At 39.1% G+C, this 23,384-nt stretch overlaps 1 protein-coding gene across 2 annotated transcripts in view; it reads left to right on the top strand.

The window, feature by feature from the left end:
* NALCN (sodium leak channel, non-selective) overlaps positions 1–23,384 on the top strand; it is a 239,167-nt gene that overhangs the window by 65,229 nt on the left and 150,554 nt on the right. For both annotated transcript variants that reach the window (XM_063337103.1, XM_063337098.1), the window contains exons 8-10: positions 19,235–19,377; positions 19,492–19,596; positions 22,221–22,307. In XM_063337103.1, the coding sequence (XP_063193173.1) occupies positions 19,235–19,377; positions 19,492–19,596; positions 22,221–22,307 (335 nt within the window). The remainder of the gene's footprint in view (positions 1–19,234; positions 19,378–19,491; positions 19,597–22,220; positions 22,308–23,384) is intronic.

Raw genomic sequence — 23,384 nt, 5'->3', positions numbered from 1 at the left:
ACTGGAGAATGTCTTAGCAAAGAGCCTTTCATGAGAAATTTTTGGCAGATTAGAAACAGACATGTCTTAAATACATTATGTAAGGGCCTGAATTTTCAGTGGAAAGCCGATCAGCTTTATTTAAAGGCTGTATCTCAACTGGTGGACCTGCATGTCTCAGGTCCTGGTTTTGTATACCCTGGCTGTGTCGTGACCTTACACCAGAGAGATACTTCATTGCTACCTCTTTATTCCTGCTTGATTTCTGTGGGAGAAGGAACCCTGATATGTGGACCAGAAGGCAGCTCCAGTCTCCCTTCCCCAGGGCTGAGGCACCCATGTCCTGGCACTCCACAGCACACACAGAGTGCTTAAACTGCTTGTACTATGGGGGTCCAGAGGCATGACTGGGATGTAAATATTGTCTGTAACTGATGGTCATAGTGAACTCTTTGTATTCCTGTGTTGGAAGAGTAACACAGAGAAATCTAAACCCACAGATTTTCAAAGAAGAATACTAAGACAATACTTCTGATTTTAGACAACTGAGTAAGTGGCTTGAAGTGGAGAAAAAAAAAAAAAGGCAAGATGCTCCAGTTAACTCCCTTAGCTATTTGATGTTTCTGTTTGCTTGCCACTTTTCTCAGTGAGGCCATTTTAGTTGCCTAGTTAATTAAGACTTTTTCTTTTTTTTTTTTTTTAAGTAATGGTTTAGAGACACACAAAAAAAATTGTACAAATAACATCCACTGAATTCGCTCTGTTATACTAACAAATGGTATGTGGGATGTTGTAGAGTTTTGGAAACTTAGAGTAATTTGAGCAGCCCTCCAGAATTTTAATTTATTGCTGTGTTAATCCCAAAGTAATTGAGTCTTGCATTAAACCAGGCAATCGGGTGAAACTAATGTGAATATGTTAGTACAGTTGTCTTATACTGACAGTCAAAGAAAACTTTACTGCTGCTGAGAGAATTCAGTGTAACATACTTTCCCCTGCCATTTCAGGGTGTTCCTTGTTAGTTTCAGCAGCTAAATAGTTTGATCTGTAATGGAATAAAACAACTTTCTAGAAAGCTTTACTTTTTCTTTTGTTCTCAATTTTGTTTGTAATTGTGGATCTTTCCTGGTGGCCATCTTTTTCTGATATATATAGTTTGATCCATCACTCATGTCATTATAGTATGCTGTGCAGAATTTAATGACCTGTCTGACGTCTGTGCTGTGCGCTTCCTCCTATCTCTCTTCTATTCCCATCTGCACCTGGGAATGCAGACAGAATGGTTTGTCCACTGAACCATTGTGTTTTGGTTAGATTTCATTTTTAAATATACCTTCTGATAAGTATTTGCATGATAGGGATGTCAGTGTTAAAAAAAAAAAAAATAAAATCATACTCCTGATGTTAAGTAAAAGGCCCTTAGACTGTCACTGATAAGCTGAAGAGATGGAAGAGCAAAGTGTTGCAAAAAGGCTGCCTTATTAGAAGGGTATAAGAAAATGGAAGTTGAGGCAGGTCAAACGCAGGCTTTAACTGCATGTCATTACGCTTCTTTCTATTGTAAGCTCTATGACTAGATAAATCAATCCCTTAGTGACATGTAACTTCATATACTGTTTCTCGATTTATCTCAAGTAGCATAGTCTTAAATTCTATGTAAGTAAGTTTTGTCCTGTGATTAGTAGGAGATCACAAGCACAATAACAAAAAAAAAAATCGAAAATTCAGTAGAGCTCACTGGCACCATCACAGCTGTTGGCTTCTTACTGAACCACTTAGATATCCCCCCTCCTTGATCTCTACTGTTTTGTGTCCCAAGAGGGCTTATTTGCTCTAGCACAAGGGTTTAAGGAGTCCTGGAATGGAGCTTGCTGGGGAATGTGGTGCTGGAGACGTTGCAAGTGGCTCTGGAGGACCCAAGCTCCCGGCAGGTGCCCCTAGCAGAGGGCAGCCTGTGCACTGCACCCCCAGAGAGTCTGCACTGTGTCAGTGCCCGCTGCTGCAGATTGAGGGTTAAATGTAGTGTAAGTACTATTTCCGCAGATGACCTCCTTATGCTGACTTTCTGCTGCCCCTGCTCCAGCATAGCAAGGCCTCCCAGCATGATTTTGAGTGATACGCACTCTGTGAAGGTGAAGGAGGAAATTTGCTTTTGTACTGCTGCTACTGTTTTCTTATAATTCCTATGGGAAGCGTGAGTTAAAACACTCAGGTCTATTATCTACAGTGACATTTCTTTTTCCTCTAATGCAGAATGCTAACCAAAGGGTCAGAGAACTTTGAGAGGCTGCGTAAAGCAGCCTGGGGACACGTGCATGCTAGGAATACCATGGTCAAAGGGAAATAAAGGGACATTAAGACCGTCTTCTTAATGAGGATTTACTAAGAAAATAAATAGAAAGAGCTGCTTCAAGCAAGAACGATCTCCCAGCCCACCAGTTTGCACTCTGCATGAGAATTGAAGAAAGGCATGTGTCAAAGACAATAACTATTTGTGTGGATAGCTACTCAACAACTCACAGGCTGTCAAGGAACAGAGAGCAACGTGAAAAAATAGAAAGAGGAGCTAAAGGTGTGACAGTAGTGTGAGCAGCCCTGAAACAAACGGCGTGACTAATTTCAGCCACGCTAATGACCAGGAAACTCTTAGCCAATAGGCAAAGCGTGAAGTTAGGCAATTAGAAACCTGTCATTCCATACCAAGAAAATTAGATCCTATCGGTTTAATTATCAGTCAGTGCCATTAAGACAATATAGCTCTGCATAATGAAAGCTGCAGTTACTGGGTAGTAGAGGTAATTGTTTTCGCAGTGGAAGATTTCTGCTTTCAGACCAGAGCTTCAGTATGTGACCAGTTTACAGGCTTTGACCTTCAACACGTGCATAATACATGGGACGCATTGTTTTTACCTTGTCTCCTGAGATTTGATTATTTTATCCTAGACCACATTTTCATAAAGTTGGTGGAAATGAGCAAAAACACCCACTACAAATACAATCTGCAATAGTCATGCCGCATGCCCTCTGTTACTGTGATTAGAGCAGCTTACCAAATCATCTTTGATTTAAGACCTTTGATTTGATAACACAGGGCCAGCTTGCATCTTGGCTTTCCCAATTCTGCTGGGGAATAAGAGGCAATAGTGCTATTCCAGAAAATCTAGATCACAGATGGTCACTCTAGGGGGGGTAGCGCACACAGAGCAGAAGCTTTGGTGTGACTCTCCGGCACATCAGCTCGTCTGTGGTAACTGGCTTCATACATGCTGCTATCCTTGCAATACCCTGTGGGAAATGTGTAATGGCATACTCCTTCATTAAATAGGGCACAGTCTCAATTTATTACTCTGCTACTCAAATATTTTAAATATTGAATGTTTCTTTTCTTAAGTGTCTTTTCCCTGCTGTTCTTAGGGACTTTCAGTAGTTACTGTATTCTACTGTAGGGTCAGTGTTGGGACATTGCCACGTGAAGACATTCTTACACAATATCTAGTATGCACTGAGTGGTATTGGAAAAGACCTAGGTTACAGGCTAAAAGAATAGTATAATATTTTGGATCCCCTGTTAACTACTGAAATACTTCAAAAAACTATAAGACTGTTCACTTCCAATTCCTACCTTTCTCATAGCAACTGAGAAAGAATAGAAATTACTTGAATGACTAAAAGCGTTATCCAAGAACATTAAATACCATATGTATTCTTTGCTCTGTTCATAAATTTTGGTTGTGATCAAACTGGCAGCTAGATCTTGCAGTATCTAGCGGGTGATCTGAATAAATCTTTAACACATCTACCAAATAGTTACCACTTCTGTATTTTTCTGTACTTCGGACACAGTGTTGGGAAGTGCATCCTGATTTCTTTGCCACAGGGGCATTTTTGTTCTATGAAATGTTTCAATATGCAAATAATGGCTATCTTTCCTAAAATCTCTACGGATACTTTCAGTGGACACACTCTTTAATGGTACAAGCTGCTTTGGAGGTTCTCCTTAATACACAGCAGAATTTAAGACTTCTTGAAGACATGCTATTCTATCTCCAGAGAAGGTGTAACTGGTCATCTTGGGAAGTGTCAAGATACATCTTTTCCCATACTGCAGTCAGCGTTTTCCACTCTCATCCAAAAACTCCTTTAGAAGGTTATCCTCGACTTTTCCAACAAATCTGTACTACTGTCACCTTGCAGTTGAGAGTACCATAATGATCGGTACTTTGCCTCATTTCAGTAAGAGATTTTGACCACAGTTTATGCCTTTTAAGATTAGGTAATTAGCATGAACGCTCAATTTAAGAGTCTCCGTTCACATCTGAAAAGGAGTGAGCCACACAACAGTATCACCTTATTCTTTCCACTGTGAAGAAGATTGCAGTAACTAAGCCCCTAATTCTGACACTTAATTTAAACAGCTATAATGAGATTGGGTGACTTTGGCCCCCTGTTTTCAGCTCAGCTATACACTTTTTTAATAAAGAATCAAAATCAAATTTAATTGCATAAAATTCAAAAGAGGTGAAACCAGTTAGGCAATTTTCTGTCAGAAGACCTCATCAGTTACTAATGGGACAAGGACATCTGACCGTTCAGAGAGCATAGCTGCTCTGTGGTAAAATGTACAAGATAAAAACTTCAGAAATCTGTTCTGTTTCTCAAAAAGCTGACTCTGTACGTAGCTGTTTCATCTTGACAGAAGTTACCCAGGGGCTGACAGATTCAAATAAAATAGGTTAGTCACAACAGGACTTCTGTATGTCTCTTTTGATAAACTGTGGTATTACTTTCTTCTAATCGCCTGCCTGTGGCAGGTTTTGCATGGGTTTTATAGTGATATGTGTACTACTTACATATCCTTCTGCATTAGCCAACTTTGCTATATTCTACATATGAATATTTTTCTTACATTTATTTTTCATCTGATTTTTTTAGGCGTTTTACTCAGAATTCTGAGGTTAAGTGACAATTAATTAAATATGTCTATCATAATCCTCTTCTCCAGAACAAACTCTATCTGTGTTTTCTTTTTCCTATTTTAATTTTTTGCATTTCATGTAGAATCATAATTCTGCCGTTCCCTGGATGTTTTCTTTTTGTCTTCGGTATCTGATACAGCACTATGGAGCAGCAATGGTGATCTACGGAAGGATAGTGGCAGTGAATGGATATTGTGTACTGCAAAAGCCATTTAAAAAGTCAACATTCTGCCACTGTTATATCGTAGCCACGAATATGTATTTCACTGACATTCACATATCGAGATGGTAAATGCCCTGGAAATAGCTAAGGATATTGACTGCAGTCATTGGGGCACTAAAATAAATTCTGAAGAGAGTTTTGAGTATCAGGGGAGAATACCAGTTTTGAACAGTTGTTCTGGGAAGCTTGTAGGATTAATAGGCGTCTGTATGGTTATTTCACAATCAGATTAGTCTTTGCTGTCCCTTACCTGGTCATTTTGTCCAGTGAAGAATGCTGCTTCGATTGTGCGTTTACTCAAACTGTGGTTAACGTGCTCTACGGTAATTTCACAAGTGTCTTAAACCTAATCAAAATAGGCTATGTTAGTTGCTATACCTATCTGTTTTCTGTCTGTTCTCCCCTCAAATATTTTGCCAAAAGTTTCAGACATGATGCTTTATGTTATCATACCAAACTAGCTAGTTTCCACCAGCTTGTCTTTCTCCAGATGCTTTCTGATTTCATTCATTCTTTAGAAGTGCTATGAAATCCATAACACATTCTTTTGTAGATCTGCAGACTCTTGGTATCTCCAAGAGCTATGACTTCTTTTGTTTCCTAAACGCATGTTTACTTCCTTCTGGTCCTTAAGTCCTTCATTTCAGTTAAACATTAGGGCCATCAATAGATTTGACACGCTATGCTGGCAGCAGTTTTTTAGAGCGTTTGAATGGTTAGGACTGCTGTAGTGAACATTTTTGACTGAAGTATGGTGATATGGTTAGTTTTGTATGCAATTCACTTACCACAGACAGATGCAGAATTGCAGCTGTGTCCATAGTGTCCTCAGCATAACGGGGAAGGTACAACTTAGGAAGAGTTTTGACAGGAAAATTTCAATGCAGTTCAGAGTAAACAAATATTTTGTAACAAAACCAGACTCTCTACCATAGAATGACCTTCCCCAGCTGTTGTGCAGTACTTTATTAAATCAGCCACATTGATGAGAACTTCCAGAACAGAGCACAGTGTTGATCCTTCCTGCGTAACTTCATTAGAAGCATTCTTAGAAATTTCCCCTCTCAGGAAGCCAATGAAAATGAAATAATTAACATTTTTGTGCTGTTTGCTAATTGAGGATTAAGCCTGTATTATTTAAAACAACTGGACTCTGTTGGACTTAGTAGAGTTTTGTTTGGGGCCTATATCATCACATTTACTGATGAAACCTTGTTTTTCATCTGCAAGGAACCTCGCTGATGCTCTTGTTCACTCCTTGTGACCATAGGGAACCGTGCCGTATCTATTGTTCATAGAAGTATGAAGTCCCAACTCAGAAAACTTGGGAATGGAAGAGGCAAAACAAGATGAAAAACTCTTTCAGGACTTCATTTCTCCAATGGTTAGAAAATGCCTAAAAGCAGCTTAGCTCATGTTCATGGCCACTTGTTTCAATGACAACGTTACCTTTTGTCCTCATGGTCAGAGACAAGTGCTTAGTAATATTTACCCTCTGTATTTCTTAGGTTTTGGCAACCTGAACTTGGGAACTTGCTACTACCAGAGGTTGTGTTTGCACTGAGATATTTGGCCGTCTGTCTTTCTGATGTGTAGTGCTACTGATCCATATACTGTGAAAACATGCGTGAACTGTGGAATTTAGTCTGAGGTGGGATTTGTAGTAATACAATCCTCTGCTTGGCATTGATCTTTGGTCTACAAACAATGTGATATAGACTGACTCCTGTTCACAGTGCTCAAGCCCGGTCTCTTCTGGGGCAGAATTGTGTATCCTTATGTACAGTGGCTGGTTTTTAACAGCCCTGGACACCATGAGTCACCTCTCTGGCCCCAAAACATAACTCAAAAATGTGGCGTTTTTCAGTCCGAGGTTCCCGTGAGCATTGTGTCTCATCCCTGCTGTCACAGCCCACCAGGGAGGTGATTTTATATCCCAGTATTGAAGGTACATATGGCACGAGGGAATGTCAGCCTGAAGAAGACGCTGAGGATGTGAGCCTATTTGGAATAGTACTGAAGGTGTGTATGGGCTGGAGGGAGCTACGCTTGATACGGGCACATCCGTGGGAAGATAACATCAGGGAACAGAGCTACAGTGTTTGACTACGTAAGTGCTCGCAGAAGTGCTGCTTTGCAATAGACTCATGCTGTGGCTTGTCATGTGTTAAGACCCACAGTAGGAATTGCTCAGGATGAGGCAGGATACATAAATGTGTTGCTGTTGAAGTCACGGATAGAGGCACACAATACTGAATTTACACCAGCTTAATGCCTAGGGGCCAAATTTATGCTGGCGGTAGGAGAGCAGGCAATACCTACTGTGGCACAAGTTAGGATGCAGATAGACAATACAAGCTGCAATGTGCAACCTTTCAGTACAAAGTGAAGCCCTCAAAAAAATTGACTTTTTTAAGGGGCAGAGTCAGTTTATAACGAATCGGTACTTTGTGTCATGTGTCTGTGCTGCTTTTAACATAGTATTCAGAGTCTTACAGTTAATATATCATAATATCATGTCCAGAATGACATTCACAGTGTTACTTTATATCTTTTACTTTACAGAAGTTAGGTCTATAGCCCGTGACTCACAAATGCTTCCTTTATGGAAGAAAAAGAAAAAAGGGTTTTTTGCTGAAGAATATGATTTAGCCTGTTCAGAAGCAATGGAACTTGGCTCTCCACCACCACTCCTGCAACATTTTTCCAGGCTAAACCCTAATGCAAGGTGCTTTTTGCACTTAGAACTCTGTTGCTTTGTAGCGTCTACATGCAGCGTTTGGAAAAGGTAGTTTCTGTGTGCAGCCTAAACAAACACAGATTACTTCATGCATGACAATATCATTCTTTTTATAACTAGTAAGGGTAAGATGCTGGGTTTACAGAGTTCTTTAATGCTGTAAAATTGGGGAAAACTAGTATGAGCCTCAAAAGGATATCTATTTGAAGGTCCAGCTCTTTGCCTGGCCACTCCGAGATTGAGTCACCTCTACCTACATCATTCCTTATAGATGCTTATCTGATGTATTCTTAAAGAGCTCCAAGGAGACAAATTCTACAGTCCTCTCAGTTATTTCAGTGCTTGCTATTGCCTGCTTAGCAGTTGTTTCCCCTCTGTTTCAATTATTTCTGACATAAGCACATGAATCCTGTTAAAAGCATTTAGTTGGTGCTTTTACAAGTTCCAGAGGAAAGTCACTGGAAAGAGTTTTAATGCCAGGGCACCACAGATCTGTCTCACAGTCAGTTTTGGAAGCAGACATTTTTTTGAGATTCTCTGTTGCATTTGTCTTCATTTAGGAAGCCCATCTCCCAGATGCTGTAAAATGAATGGGTGTGGAAACAGTTGTGCTTTCTTCTCTTGACTACACCTTATAGTATCAATCTCTAGCTTTATTTTTAATGTGGCAGGCAATTTAATAAGTGTTTTGAAAACAACACATTGATTAAATATACTGTTTTCCCAGCATCTTTCATGTTTTGTGGGGACTTATGTGGCAGAACCTAAGGACCGTAGATCTAACTCTGTTTCTACTGAAGGAAGGATAAAATTCCCTTTGGCTTCAAGCACTAGCATTCAGGCCAGGACTCAAAATTTTGAACTTGTCTCCTTCAGCATCTCAAAGAATCAGACTACATCCAGCTATCTGAACATCAGCTCATGTGCCTGATTTTGGGCAGCGCGATTTAAAACCTATGAACATAGTTTTTTCTTCAAAAAAATTACATAAATGTGCTGGCAGAGCTTCCAAGTTAGGATCAGGATTTATTTCCTGTTCTGAAAAATAGGGGGTCATAATTTAACAATATAAAACCCTACCCAAGCCATGGTCGGACCTGCAGACACGTTACTGAGGAACAGATGTGTTTGTAAAGTCCAGCAGTAACTGTCCTCATGTATGCTTTTATTCCTAAGTGATAGATAATTAGAGGGGCCTTGGACTTCAGTGAAGGGAGCGCATAGACTTTGTTAAGATGAAGAGTAGGCAAAGAGGTAGTCACTGTGAAGTAAATGACATGCCGAAGGTCGTCCCCAAATTTATGCATGTCACTTGTTTGCACCTTCAGATCTAAAAGCTCTGATTTCATTTCACCAACTGAAAATCATTTTCATGTGAAAAATGAGGACTGTTTAGCTCATCCTTTGATAAAATATTACTGGGGCTAGGACTGATCTGTATTTCTTGGGAAACTGCTTCACTGAGCAATGCCAAAACTTTTTTTTTCAAACCACATGTTCATGAGGCACAGTACAAAATGACACATTTTCCACTTTAGCAAAAAGCTTTAAAAAAAATATGTTAAATATCATAGCTCTATAAGAAATAAAGCAGCTGTGAGTCAAAGCACAGAGTTGACACACACCTACGCAAAAAATAAACATCTTTGCAGGTAAACTCAATGCTGAGGGGAAAAAAAAATAAATTATTGATTTGACAGTGAGAATTCCGGGAAATTTCTGTTATGGGTGTGCAGAACTATTTTCAGTAGTGTATAAAGATCAGAAAGGATTTCTGCAAAAGGAGATAATATTGAAAACAATGCTTAAACTGAATGTATTAAAACTTTGAACGTTCTCTCTGCCCCAAAATATCTGGCAGTTCATACAGCTTTTCTTGCCAAAGGTTTTGATTTTTGTTTCTGAATAAACCTACCAGTTGCTTAGTCTATTAGTGCTAGTCTTCCAAGAATTCTTTTGATAATCAGTAGATCTCTAGTCATGCAAACACTTTCTGTAAGACAGTCAAGAATAAAAGAAGTCAGACGACACAAGAATTGGTTTTCTTTTCAACTCAACCTTTCATTTTCTGAAGGAGAGAAAAAAAGTTGTTGTCTATTCTTGCTGACATCCATGTATGTTTTTTATTAAAATAGAAAATCAGGTTCTTTCTCTTTCAACATCCAGCAAAAGAACAAAAATTTTGAATAGTCTAATCCCTCTTTTAAAGTCAGAAATCTTTAAGATAACCTCACCTTAGACATTGATTCTGGTGCTGTTTGAGGGAAATCTAAGAGTCTGTAACTTACGACAGCCATCTCTGAAATGGAATTAACGATACGCTTATCTCACAAAGGTGCTGTGGGTTTAGTGAGCTATGAGCACACTAAACCGCTTCTCCCTGTCTCCACCTGCTCCCTGACTGCACGTATTAGGCTAGTGGGCAAACCTCTCGCTCACATCAACAGAGTAGGTAAATGATTTTATATCTAGTGGCACGTAACAGGTACCGGGAGCACGTAACTCATTAATAGCTAAATTGGTCACTGAGTGAGTGTTGTTTGGGTTTTCTTGTAACGGTCAATCAGGGAGCTCCTTTCTCCCGTTTGGAACGGAAGATTTTGTCTCTTCGGTTAGACTAGTCTCTTAAGATGCATTTGGCACTGTATGTTTGCTCCTGTTATTCAGATGTGTGGAGGCTAATGAGATTTCTAACATGTTATCTGTTTTAGAAAGTCTCCTTGGCCAGCTTTACTGTCTGGGTTATTTTCTTACAGAAATGCATTGAGGTACATGTTGCTGCTGTCTTATTTCTGGTCACTGAATACTCAGCAGGTTTTGCTGGTTGGGATTTTCTACTGTTGTCCTTAGGTGAAACTTTTATGCAGTAAAGAATAAATTCATGTTCAGAGATACGCTATAGCTGGAGCAAATCAAATTAGGATGCTGTGGGGAGGGATTTTTAAAAACATCTTATTTAAGGTGACAGCGGTTTTACCACTAATTGCGGGAGGGATAAAATTTTGTGCAGCTGCTTTTGAGAATGTTACCCATGCAAGAGGAAGGAACTGATCTCTTCATTTTAAAAGAGAGAGAGAGTACATCCTTGGGGAAGTGCTCACGATTCACAAGTGATGCCCAGAGGAACTGAACGAAACTGAAACAGAGCTTTAGGGCAGAGCAGCGTCTTTGGTTGTCTAGGTTCCCTTACATTGTTTCTCCTACCCTACAGTTAAAAAAAAAAATTAAAAAAATAGCCTTTATAAGATATTGAAATTATATGCTGTGGAATTTCCGCCTTCGATACCTTCCTGTGTACCAGCATACCTAGCCTGCTGTTACTCATCATCAGACTGGCCAGCCACTTCCCACACACAGTCACCGGCATGGGTTCTTGTAGAGTGAATTTCAAGCTCTCTTTGGTCCTCTTCTGTCACTTAAACCTCTGCTGGGGACAAAGAGGTCCTTGGTTAAATATTTGTGCTCTTGGGTTTTTTTAATTGCTGATTGATGGGACCGTTTGAAACTTCAGGATGAAGGGGTTGCACTGCAACTGGAAATAAGGCAGTGCATTGTCGCAGAGGTCAAATAAAATATGCTGCTGTAGGTTTGAAAATCACTTGCAAGATCTTTTTCAACACTTTCTGGACATGATCTTTTTTTCTTTATAGACTGTGCTGGCCTCTTTTTTCCTGTAAGGCTTTTTGTTTTGAACTTCTCTGATTTTTCCACTGTTGCTAATATAAATATCACATTGGAAATGCTCCATTCCGGTCAGGCAATCTCCTGTAATCAGCATTTCCCAAATATGCACACAATTTTAGGATCTCTGTGCATCTCCAGATCCCCCAGTTATTCTTTTGTTCATCTTAATCACTAATGCATGTTCTCATTAGCTCCTGCATGTTTTCTTTTAGGACATTTTTTCTGCCTCCAGACACCTTCATGCTTTCGAGACAGTTGCTTCTAGCTGACCAGACTCGAGACTTGATGAAATAATCTCATGGTAAAGCGTACAGTCATGCCACTTATTTAACTTTGCTTTTGGGTAAAGTATCATCATAGTCACGCTAGATGCGGATATTGTACTATGTGAATATGTTCTATGTTTTCATTCATCCATACTTCTTTCATCTTACAAAGCAGATACATTTTTTTATTAATGAAGCAAATCAGTTGGCATCATGATGCATGCTAGCTTTGCTGTTTCATGACTGCACTTACAATGAATTAGATTGCTCTGTCTATGACTATTGGGAAAGTTGGTGCAACAAGTGAATAGTTTTGATTGACAATGTACGAAAGTCAGTGCTGAATTTACATGCCTTGTGTCAAGGAAGATTTGCATACGTTGTTTTCTCTCTAACAAAGGGATCCATCACTAGCTCGATCTTAGTAGTCATTCGCTATGTTTAATATATGGCTGAATGACAATCCAAATACATAATATCTGTACTGAGAACCTGTCTTAAATGTGTCTTTTTAATATGGTAACCCTTAAAGTGTTCATTAAATTTTAAATGTAACAAACTGTGTGAATTTCTGAACATTTGATTTCTGGACTGTCACTTTTACCGTATGGTTTTAAAGGCATCTACATACATAATGTATTTTAAAAGAAGAAGTAACAGTCCTATAAAAAGATAGCTCATTTTCAAAGGAATACGTTAATATAAATTATAGAGTTTCCTCTTTTTAACATTTTTTTATGTTACACAGTTTTGTCATAACATTTACTGCAGCAGTCATTTACTCTACTATGACTGTACTTTAAATCAGAGACGTTTCATTGGAAAGACTGAGACGGTGGCAGGCCCATCTTCACAGTGTTTGTCACTCTAAAACCGAGGCCTAGGAATTTCTGTATTTTTGGTTTCTAGATCTGAGAAGTGAGTATTATTACGGTTTGATTCTCTGATAGGCAAAAGCACAGCTATGGCAGTGTCCTACTTCCAGGCTCCAGCCTGAAGCTCTCCACGTTCCGTAGAGGATGGGAGCCCAGGGATCCGAGAAAAGTTGAATCTTTAAAAAGACTCTCCAGGGAGAAGGAGCGGTGGGAGTTGTTGACTGCTCTGCAGGGCTTCCAGGTGGTGTGTGAGGTGTGAACAATTCACAGCTCAGCATTTCCTTGATTCTCATCAACTGCCAGAAATTTTGTTAGGCTGCCACACACACAAAAAAAAAGCAGTGGTTATAAGAGAGAATGTATATTAGCACTACAGCTGTGTAATTGCAAAAAGGAAAAAGCAGATAGTATTTATGCACATAAAGCCACCTTATGAGCTCTGGTGACATTTTGGATTCCTGTTTGCTAGTTTATTTGTGAACGTGTAGCTGAGGAGCATTTTGATCAAAAAAGTATTAAAGAAAAGCAAATATAAATGCTAGTTAGGCTAAATATCCATAAACCTGCACACCCAAAGTTGTTCTGAACAATGGTTGTCCCTGTTTACACCATGGACTTGTTTACAAACATAAAACAAATTTCTCTTTGCAAAGCATAAAATTCTACATCAAGAAGCACAAGCAATATCACGTGTAAGACTCTCACGGTTTAACTAAGCATGAACTGCCATGCTCCTGTTTACCCTGTGCAGTCAATACATATGCCAACATTGCTAACTATTGCTAACTAAGTCCATCAAAATTTTTGCTGGAAGTTTTCTGACTTTCTGTCTTTCCATGAACTAAGTCTGTAGAACAAGTTGCATTGATCCTAGCATTTAATGCACTTTTGCAATGTTTCTTTATCTCCTTAGTGGTGGGTTTGTGTGTGCAGTCTCTGTGTATAATCTCTTCTCATATGTAGAAGCTTCATCTTCTCATGAGGAAACATTTTCAAAATGAAGAATCAGTAACACATCACTACTGTATGTTTGAAGTCCTTACATTTACAAAGGTTAAAAGACTGTGTTCAGACTGGCAGTGTGTTTCTTCTGATGTTGTAAATCAGTGCTTCGCAGAGTTTCCCTTTTGCCGTCTTTTCCACAGCTCAGTCACAGGGAAATGGCACTGGGGTTTGAGGTTTCAAAGGAGGAGCAGAGCATTGGCATGTTTCGTTTTCCTTCTTTTCCTCCTCATTTCTGCTGCCTGGCAAACTGGCTGATATGAGTTAGTTTGGGAGAGGAAAATAGACTGAATCACTCACTCGGAGACAAGTAAGAAACTCCATGAAGCCGTTTAGAAATTGATCTTTTTGTTGATTTCAATCATATCTACCAGCTGCTTCCCAGAAGTGCAAACAACTTTGTCCTTGTTCTTCTGGGTAATTTTTATTCCTTCTAGTTTCACCAAAGCAATAGTGTAAGACAGCTGGAAAGCCCTGACTGCGCGCAATGTTTTACAAATACCTTGATACTGAAAGATCAGACATAAATTAAAAGCTGGCTGCACAGTGGGAGTATCCATGCTTTGCAGGAACATTCAGCGTCATGATTTTATCAGAGATAATGAGCAGGGACAGAAAGAGGGTTGATAACATTTCTAGAGCCTGAGTGAGAGGTCGTTTCTTCACGGCCGTAACAGTCACAAAGCCATCTTAAGGCCGGCTGCCTTTCCGTATTCAGCACAACAAATAGAGGAAAATTAGACAGCAGCACCTGCTAGAAGGCTGCTTAGTTTTGCCGGGAAATAGAAAAATCAATCCTTTTGCCAGCGCACCGGGATCTTAATCAGCCTGCGCCCTCCGGGGCGGTAGCTCCTCCGCTGCCTGATGTTCCAGATGTGCCCGAGGTGCACCATCGCCATCTAGTGGCTACTGTGACGTAAGGAAAAGGAACCTGTTACTGGCTGGCATGTGAGGCATTCTGTGGGTGACAAAATGTTGTGGTTTAAGCTTTTCATAACAACGCCTGCATATTTACTTGCCTGAATAATTCCTGATTAAAAAGAAAAAAAAAATGAACTTTTATCATGTTGTTTTGTTGTTTTTGTTTTGTTTTTTTTTTTTACATAAGGTAGCCCTCCTGTAGATATTCTTTCTTAGACCTTCACAGCAGGCACAAGAAAACTGAGAGAAACGTGATGTGGTAGACCAAGGTAGTCAATAAACATAGGTTACACATGCAGAAAATGCTGGAGTTAATGGCATACCTAAGCTTAGTTTTCATTTTCTGTTTCTCACTTGGAATAGCTACAAATCACATAGCACAAAGATATTAATAAAAGACAACACCTCGACATCGTGCATCCCCTAATAACATGTGATTTTGAATCTAGAAGCAAGAACGTAATAAGTTAGGAGGAAAGGGTTCTGTTTCCAGTTTTAATGAGTTTTCCATGTGACCTTTTAGCTCTACTCCTTTATTTTTACATTTATAAAATTACAGCATTGTTCAGTGCACTCCCGTTTTCATTATGTCCATTCGCAGAATGAGCTGATTATAGCAAGAGCTGATGTCACAGAGCATGGTGGTATGACAGAGCCACAGAAACAAGCAGAAGATCCTCTGTGTTTACAAAATATACATAAATATAAAACACTATGTAAAATAGCATCCCTGCATAGTGATGCTATTGTTCTCTTCTCTCAACTATGAGTTCTTTTTTTAAATAAATACTTTCTGTGTTCTTTAGGTATTTGGAAGATAAGGTTTTGGCAGGATAGGTTACTTCACTCCCCTATGGAAAATCATCACCTATGTGCTCTGGCTCTTCCAGTTTTTTCTCCATGCTACTCTATTTATTTGTATAGCATGGAAGAGCCAGGTGACCTTGCCTCCTGGAATGGCATGGAGACCAGTAGAAGTTTCTTTTATTACAATCAGTTGGGTGTTAAAGCAACTGCTTCCTCCGTGCCCCTTCAGGCTAATGCTCCCAGCTGATGGATCTGAAAGAAACATGTATTGGAGAAGGCATAAGCCCCCTGCATTTCAATGCTGAACGCCCATGTACCTAAATATGCGCTAGAAGTAGGGATACAGTTTGTCTCTGCTGTCTGTTCTTCTATAAGGTATGAAGCAAGTGAAAATGTTGGATAAATTGAGCAAGATTCAATCTCTTTTCCCGTACTAAATCTTTCATTTTCTGAACTTGTTTTTGATAATGACTGTGCACAGTTGTAAAACATTTCCAAAGGTAAAAGTGTTTACTGGTTCCATAAAAGCAGTCTTTTGAGACTGATACAGATTATGATATTGATTTATTTGGTTTTAATCTGTGTATTGAGAAATGTTTTGCTTCCTTTTTTTTGATTAACCATCAGCGTGGTTAAAGCAATTGTTTTATTGTAACGTCAGAATGTGGAATTTATTAGACAAGTTCAAACAAAAGCACTGAAACAAAAAAAAATTCAAATGATGTTCCTTTATTCTGCTGTCTTCAGAAAGTTCCTCCTAAATGACTTTAATCTTTCTCGCCACCAAGGTTTAGCCATCTACTGAAACAAACAGGAAAATTATCATAAGTATTCTCTAGATATTTTTATTTACTAAGATTTAACAATATTCTAGATGCAGATGTTGCAATCCTCGTCCCAAATTCAGCAAGTTACCCGTGCCAACGTGCCTAAACCGATGAGTAATGTCATTATAGTCATATGTTTAACCCTCTTCATGGTTCAAAGCTTTTTCGTAGCTGAAATATCTCGCTGATGCCTGTACTTAGATTGCATGAATCTTGATCTAAATGTGCAGGACATTGACAAGAGATGACTGCATTTTGAAGTACGTGGGGCCTGTTGTGTATCTGAATAGCCAGGCTCTGCAGGTTTTCAAGCCCTCCTTCCCCCTGCCACCCATATTCCTACTTTTCTTACGCAAGCTGCAGGAGGTCCTACGCTCTCCGGTGCCCTAACCATGGGACCCCTAGCATATGTGCTCAGGGCTTAAGCCCTCTGAACTAGTAGAAAAAGGCACTGTGTCGCTGATTCAGAATATTGACAGAATTCTGTGGAGAAGGGGAATTTTACCATTTGATCTAAGGGGCGTAAGTTAGGTTTCATACGTGGCAGCGTCTCGATGTCTGGTTTTTTTGTGATGTATCCCGCTATCATTTAAAATTTTGATAGTCTCTCTCCCTCCGTATGGATTTGAACATGGTGAGAAAAACAGGGCATGCTGCTGTGAAAGGAGAGTCTTTTTAATAGCTTAGACATGGGCTTTGGGAAGATGTAGTTAGATATTAAAGAAATACTCAGAAAAATTAGAATCAGTTGCTGATCGTCTTGAAATGTAACTTTTAGAAGCAAAAAACATGCAGTAAGGCAGATGTTAACTAAGAATTACTCTTTTTGAAAACAAAACATTTCATGGTGTTGGATCCCTTACTGTCATGCCTTTATTCTGTATCCAGTTGAAACAGTATTTACAGCCATAGTTAACAGCATGGTTCCTGGCATGACTATGGAATTACTTTCTACTCACATATCTTAAATACGAATGTATGTTCTTAGTGGTGATTGCTTTTTAATAGCCTTAAGAACACCTGTACCAGTTATATACAAGCCATCTTTTTACTTTAGTGTCACAGACAAGCACATATTATTTTAATTGGGTTAATTGTGCATTTTTGTCCATTCACAGTATTGCTTTACTGTGGCGGATGGCCCAGTGTATGCGTTATAAATACTTTGCATGACATCCCCTCTATTTTACTAATCTTCACTGTGACTTTCCCATTGGTAATGACTAATTACCGTTTCCTAGCCAGCAACTTTTAATAGATTCCTTTTTTTTCTTAATCTCTGCCTGTCCTCAACAGCACTGTTTTGTTCAATAATTTAATCAGTTCAGCAACAGTATAATATTAGATAATTGAACCATTACTTTATGAATTTTTGAAATGCAAAATAGCTGTGAAGTAATCACTGATGAATATTTCGGTGTTGATAGAGACCACTCTCTTTTCTGAAGAAACACAAAGGGGTTTTCTGTCTACATTTGAATGCTTTTTCCTCCCTTTTTATTTTTATTTCTGTCCCTGGGTCCTGAGAACCGTATGCAGTAAATAGGAAGGAATCCAATAACCAGAAAAATTAACAGAAAGGATTAACATTTTCGCCTACCCACCATGACCATGTTAACCATTCAACACCTACATATCAAAGGAGGAAGTTTATACAGAAAAGATTCCATTCATCCCTGTGTCCTCTTATCAGTGAAGATTTATCTGCAGAAGGGACTCCCTAAGGTAAAACCACTTCCAAGTTCATCCCACCTGTGTTAGCAGACAAAAGGATGTAGATCCTGCAAATTCAGTGGCAGAATAACAGCATAGAGCTCCTCATAGGCTGGTGTGATTTTGGGGGGAAACTCCTAGACTCAAGAATTTCTGACTAGAAGCGCTGCTTTCTCTGGGAAGAGGATCGGATAGTCAGCTGGTTCATGCTTGCTATGTACCTGTTGCTAGTAGCTGCTGTGTTTTGCTAAGGGCAGCACTCCTCACACTCCCTCTCTTTTATCCAAAATGTTTCCTGAAACGAAGCAGTAGTGGAGCGAAGCTAGCAGGTGGCTGTAGGACAATTACACAATTTCACAGCGGTTTGTGAGATTTCACAGTTTAATTTCACAGTTTAATTGTGTTCCTTCTCAGAACAAAAATTATTTCAAACAAGAATGCCGTATGAGCCCTAACCACAATCTGTATTTTGAAGCTTTCATTGCAGAGATAAGGAGGAAGGGGGAGCTGGCTGGGGCGTAGTATCCCTCAGACATGAGGATGAGTCTGGATCTTAAGTTTACAATGAGTAACTTCATAGCTGTTATTCGCAAATGGTTTCTGCACACATAAAACCCTCATATCCTCACCCCATCCCCAGAGTGATACAGGAAGTTCAACTTAAAAATGCTTTAACCTTTTTTAAGGCAACACAGGTGTGTTAACGTAGCTAGCCTGGCTACCTGCCTGAATTTTGAAACCGTTCGGTAGCTTGCTGTAGATGCTTAAGTGCGCTTGCCGGTGTCGGGCACCTTCTCTGTGTATTGCTGCTTACTCAGTGTTGCTGATACTAGGAGTGATTCCTTTCACCTACTGAATGTTGGTCCTGGTAGTTTTATTTAAATCTGCCTTTTCTCACGGGTGCTGCTGAAGTCACATGACGGGACAAAGTCTGCCTTTGGAGACATTTGCATACTGCCAGTGAACCCGCCTAACGAATTATGCATGTGTGTCCAGGGAGAGAAGGGAGTCCAGTCTGATACAAAACCAATTCATATTCAGTTGCAAAAGGAAGAAACGCGGAAATGCACCTGAAAAACTTCTCTTTGAAGAGAGGAAAAGAGAGCTGATAGATACCCTTTAGAGAAAAGGAAAATAAAATAGTTAAAAGGTTGTTGTTTGCTGATATTGAAAACTGTCAGGGAGGCTTAATGCAAAACATTTTCATTTTTCTTCTGACAGGCACAAGCATATTTACTGTTTATGAAGCTGCTTCTCAAGAAGGCTGGGTGTTCCTTATGTACCGAGCAATCGACAGCTTTCCCCGATGGCGTTCATATTTCTATTTCATTACCTTAATTTTCTTTCTGGCCTGGCTTGTTAAGGTACTGAAAAATGTGTTCTTTTAAACCTGTCTGAAATGTAGATCATATTAGAATTAATTTCTTCTCTTTTCCTCTTGCTGAGCTTTGTGTCGACCATTCTTGTTCTTTTTTCAGAATGTTTTCATCGCAGTCATCATTGAAACGTTTGCAGAAATTAGAGTGCAGTTCCAGCAGATGTGGGGGTCCAGGAGCAGTACTACTTCAACTGCCACCACCCAGGTGAAACACCTGAGATACTGAGATTTTCTGGGGACTTGATTTGGTTTAGTTAATTAATGAATAATAAGCCAAAAATTCCTGTTATTTATTATTTTAACTGATTTATTTGACGTAGCATGTTACTACATACAAAGTTGATATATGAATTTTTATTTAAAATTAAATTCTAGGGTATATTATCCAACTAGACTTCCTTAAAAAAGAATAATAGAGAAGACTGTGATGCGGTTCTCAGTATAGCTATGTTATTATGCTTATTTTCTTTTAAGGAAGTAGGATAGTGCTTTTTTTGTCATGTCATTGGTGGGTTTGGAATTGGGGTTGCTGTTGAATATCACTTTCTGTGCTAAGGCAGAAGAGCTGACATCGCTAGCTGTAGCTGGAAGAAGAGAGGTCAGAGGGCAGCTGAAGTGTTTGGGGAAGCTGGTGCTGGAACTGAAAGGGCATATTGAGACCAAGGAGGAATGAGGTGCTGAGGCAGTGAAAGAGCCAGGCTAATATTTGAGGTAGCCACAGAAAGTGAGACCCTGAATCTGAGAGAATGAGTAGGAAGAAGCCATGATAGGAAGGGTGCTATGTGTGGGCTGGGTGGTGTGAAAGACCCAGTATGAAGAACGGGGGCTGAAGGGTTGAGATTTCAATTCTCCCACTCATTCTTGTAACAATCATATTATGTATCCCGAATGTACAAAAGGACAGGCTTTTCCAAGCTAGCGCAGTTTGCCATCTGTAAGAGGGACCGGTACCGACTGCCTGCAAAAAACCCTTCGGAAGACAGATATGAGAAACATACCCATGAGGAAATTTTTTCTAACCTCTGTAGCTAGAGGTTATTTATTTTCTTAAGCCAAAGGATTTAAGTGCTTCAAAATTATTTATTAAATATTTTCTGATATTCCTTTGGATATTCCTGTAATCCATATGTAAATCTAGTCCTTTTCTGCCTGCTGCTACGTTTTTTGCCTCAATAGACATTTTGGCAGTAATTTCTACTCTATGTATGTCTTTGTCAAGGCAGACTTGATGATATCAATTTAAAATCTAACAAAAAAATGACTGTTCCACATGACACATACTTAGTCTGAGGAACTTAACGTTTGTTCCATCTCTGATGGGACAAATTCCTGAACGTACTCTCAACTAGAAGCTGGAACAGAGAGATGAATGTAGGGAAACTTAAGAAGCAGACAACGTTAAGGAATTTCAAGGATAAAAGAAATTCCCAAAATAATGTTGTCATGCCAAAGAACATGAACATGTTGAATATAAATTGCATCATGCACAATAAAAATAGCACGTTGGCTGCAGACAAGCGAATGGTTACTTTGTTCCTAATGGGACATAAAGGGAGTCCAGCTTACTGAACTACAAAAATGATTTATCTTTTTCTGCCTTAGGAAGGGCAGAAAATTTCTTGCAGGGTTTCTTGTTCAAAGCACCAGATGGAAGTTTAAAACCGTGCTTGTTTTGTGCATGAAATAACCTTGAGAAAAAGCAACAATATCTTGCTTCATTTGCCCACTTCATAAATCATTAAGCTGGTCCTAAGACTTAGTCCTATAGAAAAGAAAATGAGTGTCTGAGAGTCAAAGTCAAGGAAGGGGTCTCTCTCGAAGGATAAAAGGAGGTTCTTGTAAAGCACTTTAGCACTTCATATTAAAGCGTGGTACAAAGAGGAGGACCTCAGTGGTCATCTGAGTTGGCAGCATTGGAACCATATTTGTGCGATACTGTCCCCAGTCTAATGAGCACTTCTTTCAGGATGGCTTTAAGCTTCAACCACGCTGCTGTGGCTGTGTTCTCGAGGTGACTTGTTTGGGTGCTGGGTGTCAAGGAAAAGGTGGGAACTTCGCCACTCTTCATTATATAGTATATGCAGACTCTCAGGTGGCAACTGAAAATGCTAGAGCCATTCATTTTATTTCAAGGACACCGTTTCTCACTGTTCCTTGTGCCCAGCAGTCTGCATCTTTCTATGTCCAAATTTTCCAAGGAAAAAAAGAAAAGAGTGCCTATACCAATGCTTCCAGAGGTTATTGGCAAAATGTGAATACCACTGTGGTCAAGAGAGCCTTTTCCATTCGTGTCATTAGAGCCAGGATATCATTCAGCTATTTGCAGGAATTATAAGCTCTAGGTAACAGTACAGAGGACTGTACAGCTACTCTTGATACGCATCAGTGCAACAAAAATAAAGTCTGATCCTTGGAGTAAGGTAATTTTGCTGGTAAAAAAGACGAGGTTGTCTGTTATTTCCAAATGTACCGTGAAACTTATTTTTTGGTCACAATGAATTTGTGTTTCCTCAGGACAAGCTTACCTTAGTAAGGAATTTATTCTGAACAGTAGCACCGTGTAATGATACTGATCAGAGATTAATTGAATCAGTTTCTACATTAGGACTAATAGAGACACATTGTGTTTGATGTTATCTGAGTAAAATTCAGCATCTATTAATGTTGAAAAAAGAGCATGTTACTTTTTTTCTGTAGCAGTAAGAACCATTTCCCTCATATTTTAAGCTAGCTATCATCAAAATGTATGCAGGTCCTTAAGGGGAATGTATTAGATTTCACTTGTATTTATTTGCACATAAAACATTTCTGACAATTTTCCCTTTCAAGATGTTTCATGAAGATGCTGCTGGAGGTTGGCAGCTTGTGGCTGTTGATGTGAATAAACCCCAGGGCAGAGCTCCTGCATGTCTACAGGTATGACATTGCTTTTCAATAAATCACTGTGTGTAACGAGCACCATTCAAATGTTGGCATAAGGAGACTGCGGTGATAAATAGCTACAATAGTTTTAGTCATAAATTTCTTTAAATCCATTGCTCTCTGCAGTGTAGGCTTATTCTTGAAAATCACAGATCAACAAAAAAAGATACACCACAGCCAAAGGGAGAGGATTAGAAAAATGCATTCCTTATAAAAGCTCTGTTTTGAGTGCTCATGAGAAAAAGATTTTAGATGTTTTAAATATAAAAACCCATAAGTGATCATACTTTATCTCTCAGACTTTATATACAAACTGATTCCGCTCCTAGGTTATTCACAACAGAAATGCTTGTTTATTAACTGCAGACTACAATAACATATGCCAAGAGGCAGGACTAATCATAATATACACAGAAGTACCTCTTTTCTCTTGTTCCGTCTTGAAAATAGGCTCACAGAAGGGAGAAGAGGCATGTAGGTAGTAAGCAATACAATGTTTGAAACTTCCAGATACAATATTCTCACTTGGATATAGGTGAGTTTGTAAAACTCTGTCCTCATTGTTTAAATAAATCCAGACTAAGATAAGTAATATTTTTATAAATCGTTTTTTATTACAGCACATTGTACAGCAGCTCAAAGTTTTTATTTGCAAGATAAATAATGTCACTTCTGGATGAAACAAATTTGCTTCACATAGAAAGCCAAATCTACTATAGCAATCTGATAGCATGGTGTTTGCTGGCAGTTTTGGTTATGTTTTTTTTAATGTGTAAACGAAAATACACGTACTTTTTGGCAGCATGTACATTGCTGAACACAAAGCTGGCAAGCACCTTTCATCCTCTCCACAAGCCGTTCATTCCCAAATATCTCTGTTTTGTCAAACAACTGCCTTATATTTAATTACAGCATATTTCTTAACTGATAATTCCGCTTCCCAAATTTATTTCTTGATTTTGACAGCAACAGGAACATCATTTGTAGTGTTTTTAAGTAGCTGTCTCAGGTATGTGGATAAAATGTAGCTGAACTCACAATGAGAACTCCTTCAGATGAAAGTTAAGAAAA

Source organism: Chroicocephalus ridibundus, chromosome 1 (assembly GCF_963924245.1).
Source record: "Chroicocephalus ridibundus chromosome 1, bChrRid1.1, whole genome shotgun sequence".
In the NCBI taxonomy this organism is placed as follows: domain Eukaryota; kingdom Metazoa; phylum Chordata; class Aves; order Charadriiformes; family Laridae; genus Chroicocephalus; species Chroicocephalus ridibundus.
The sequence above is the reverse complement of the archived record's forward strand: the minus strand, read 5'-3'. Positions and strand labels throughout refer to the sequence as shown.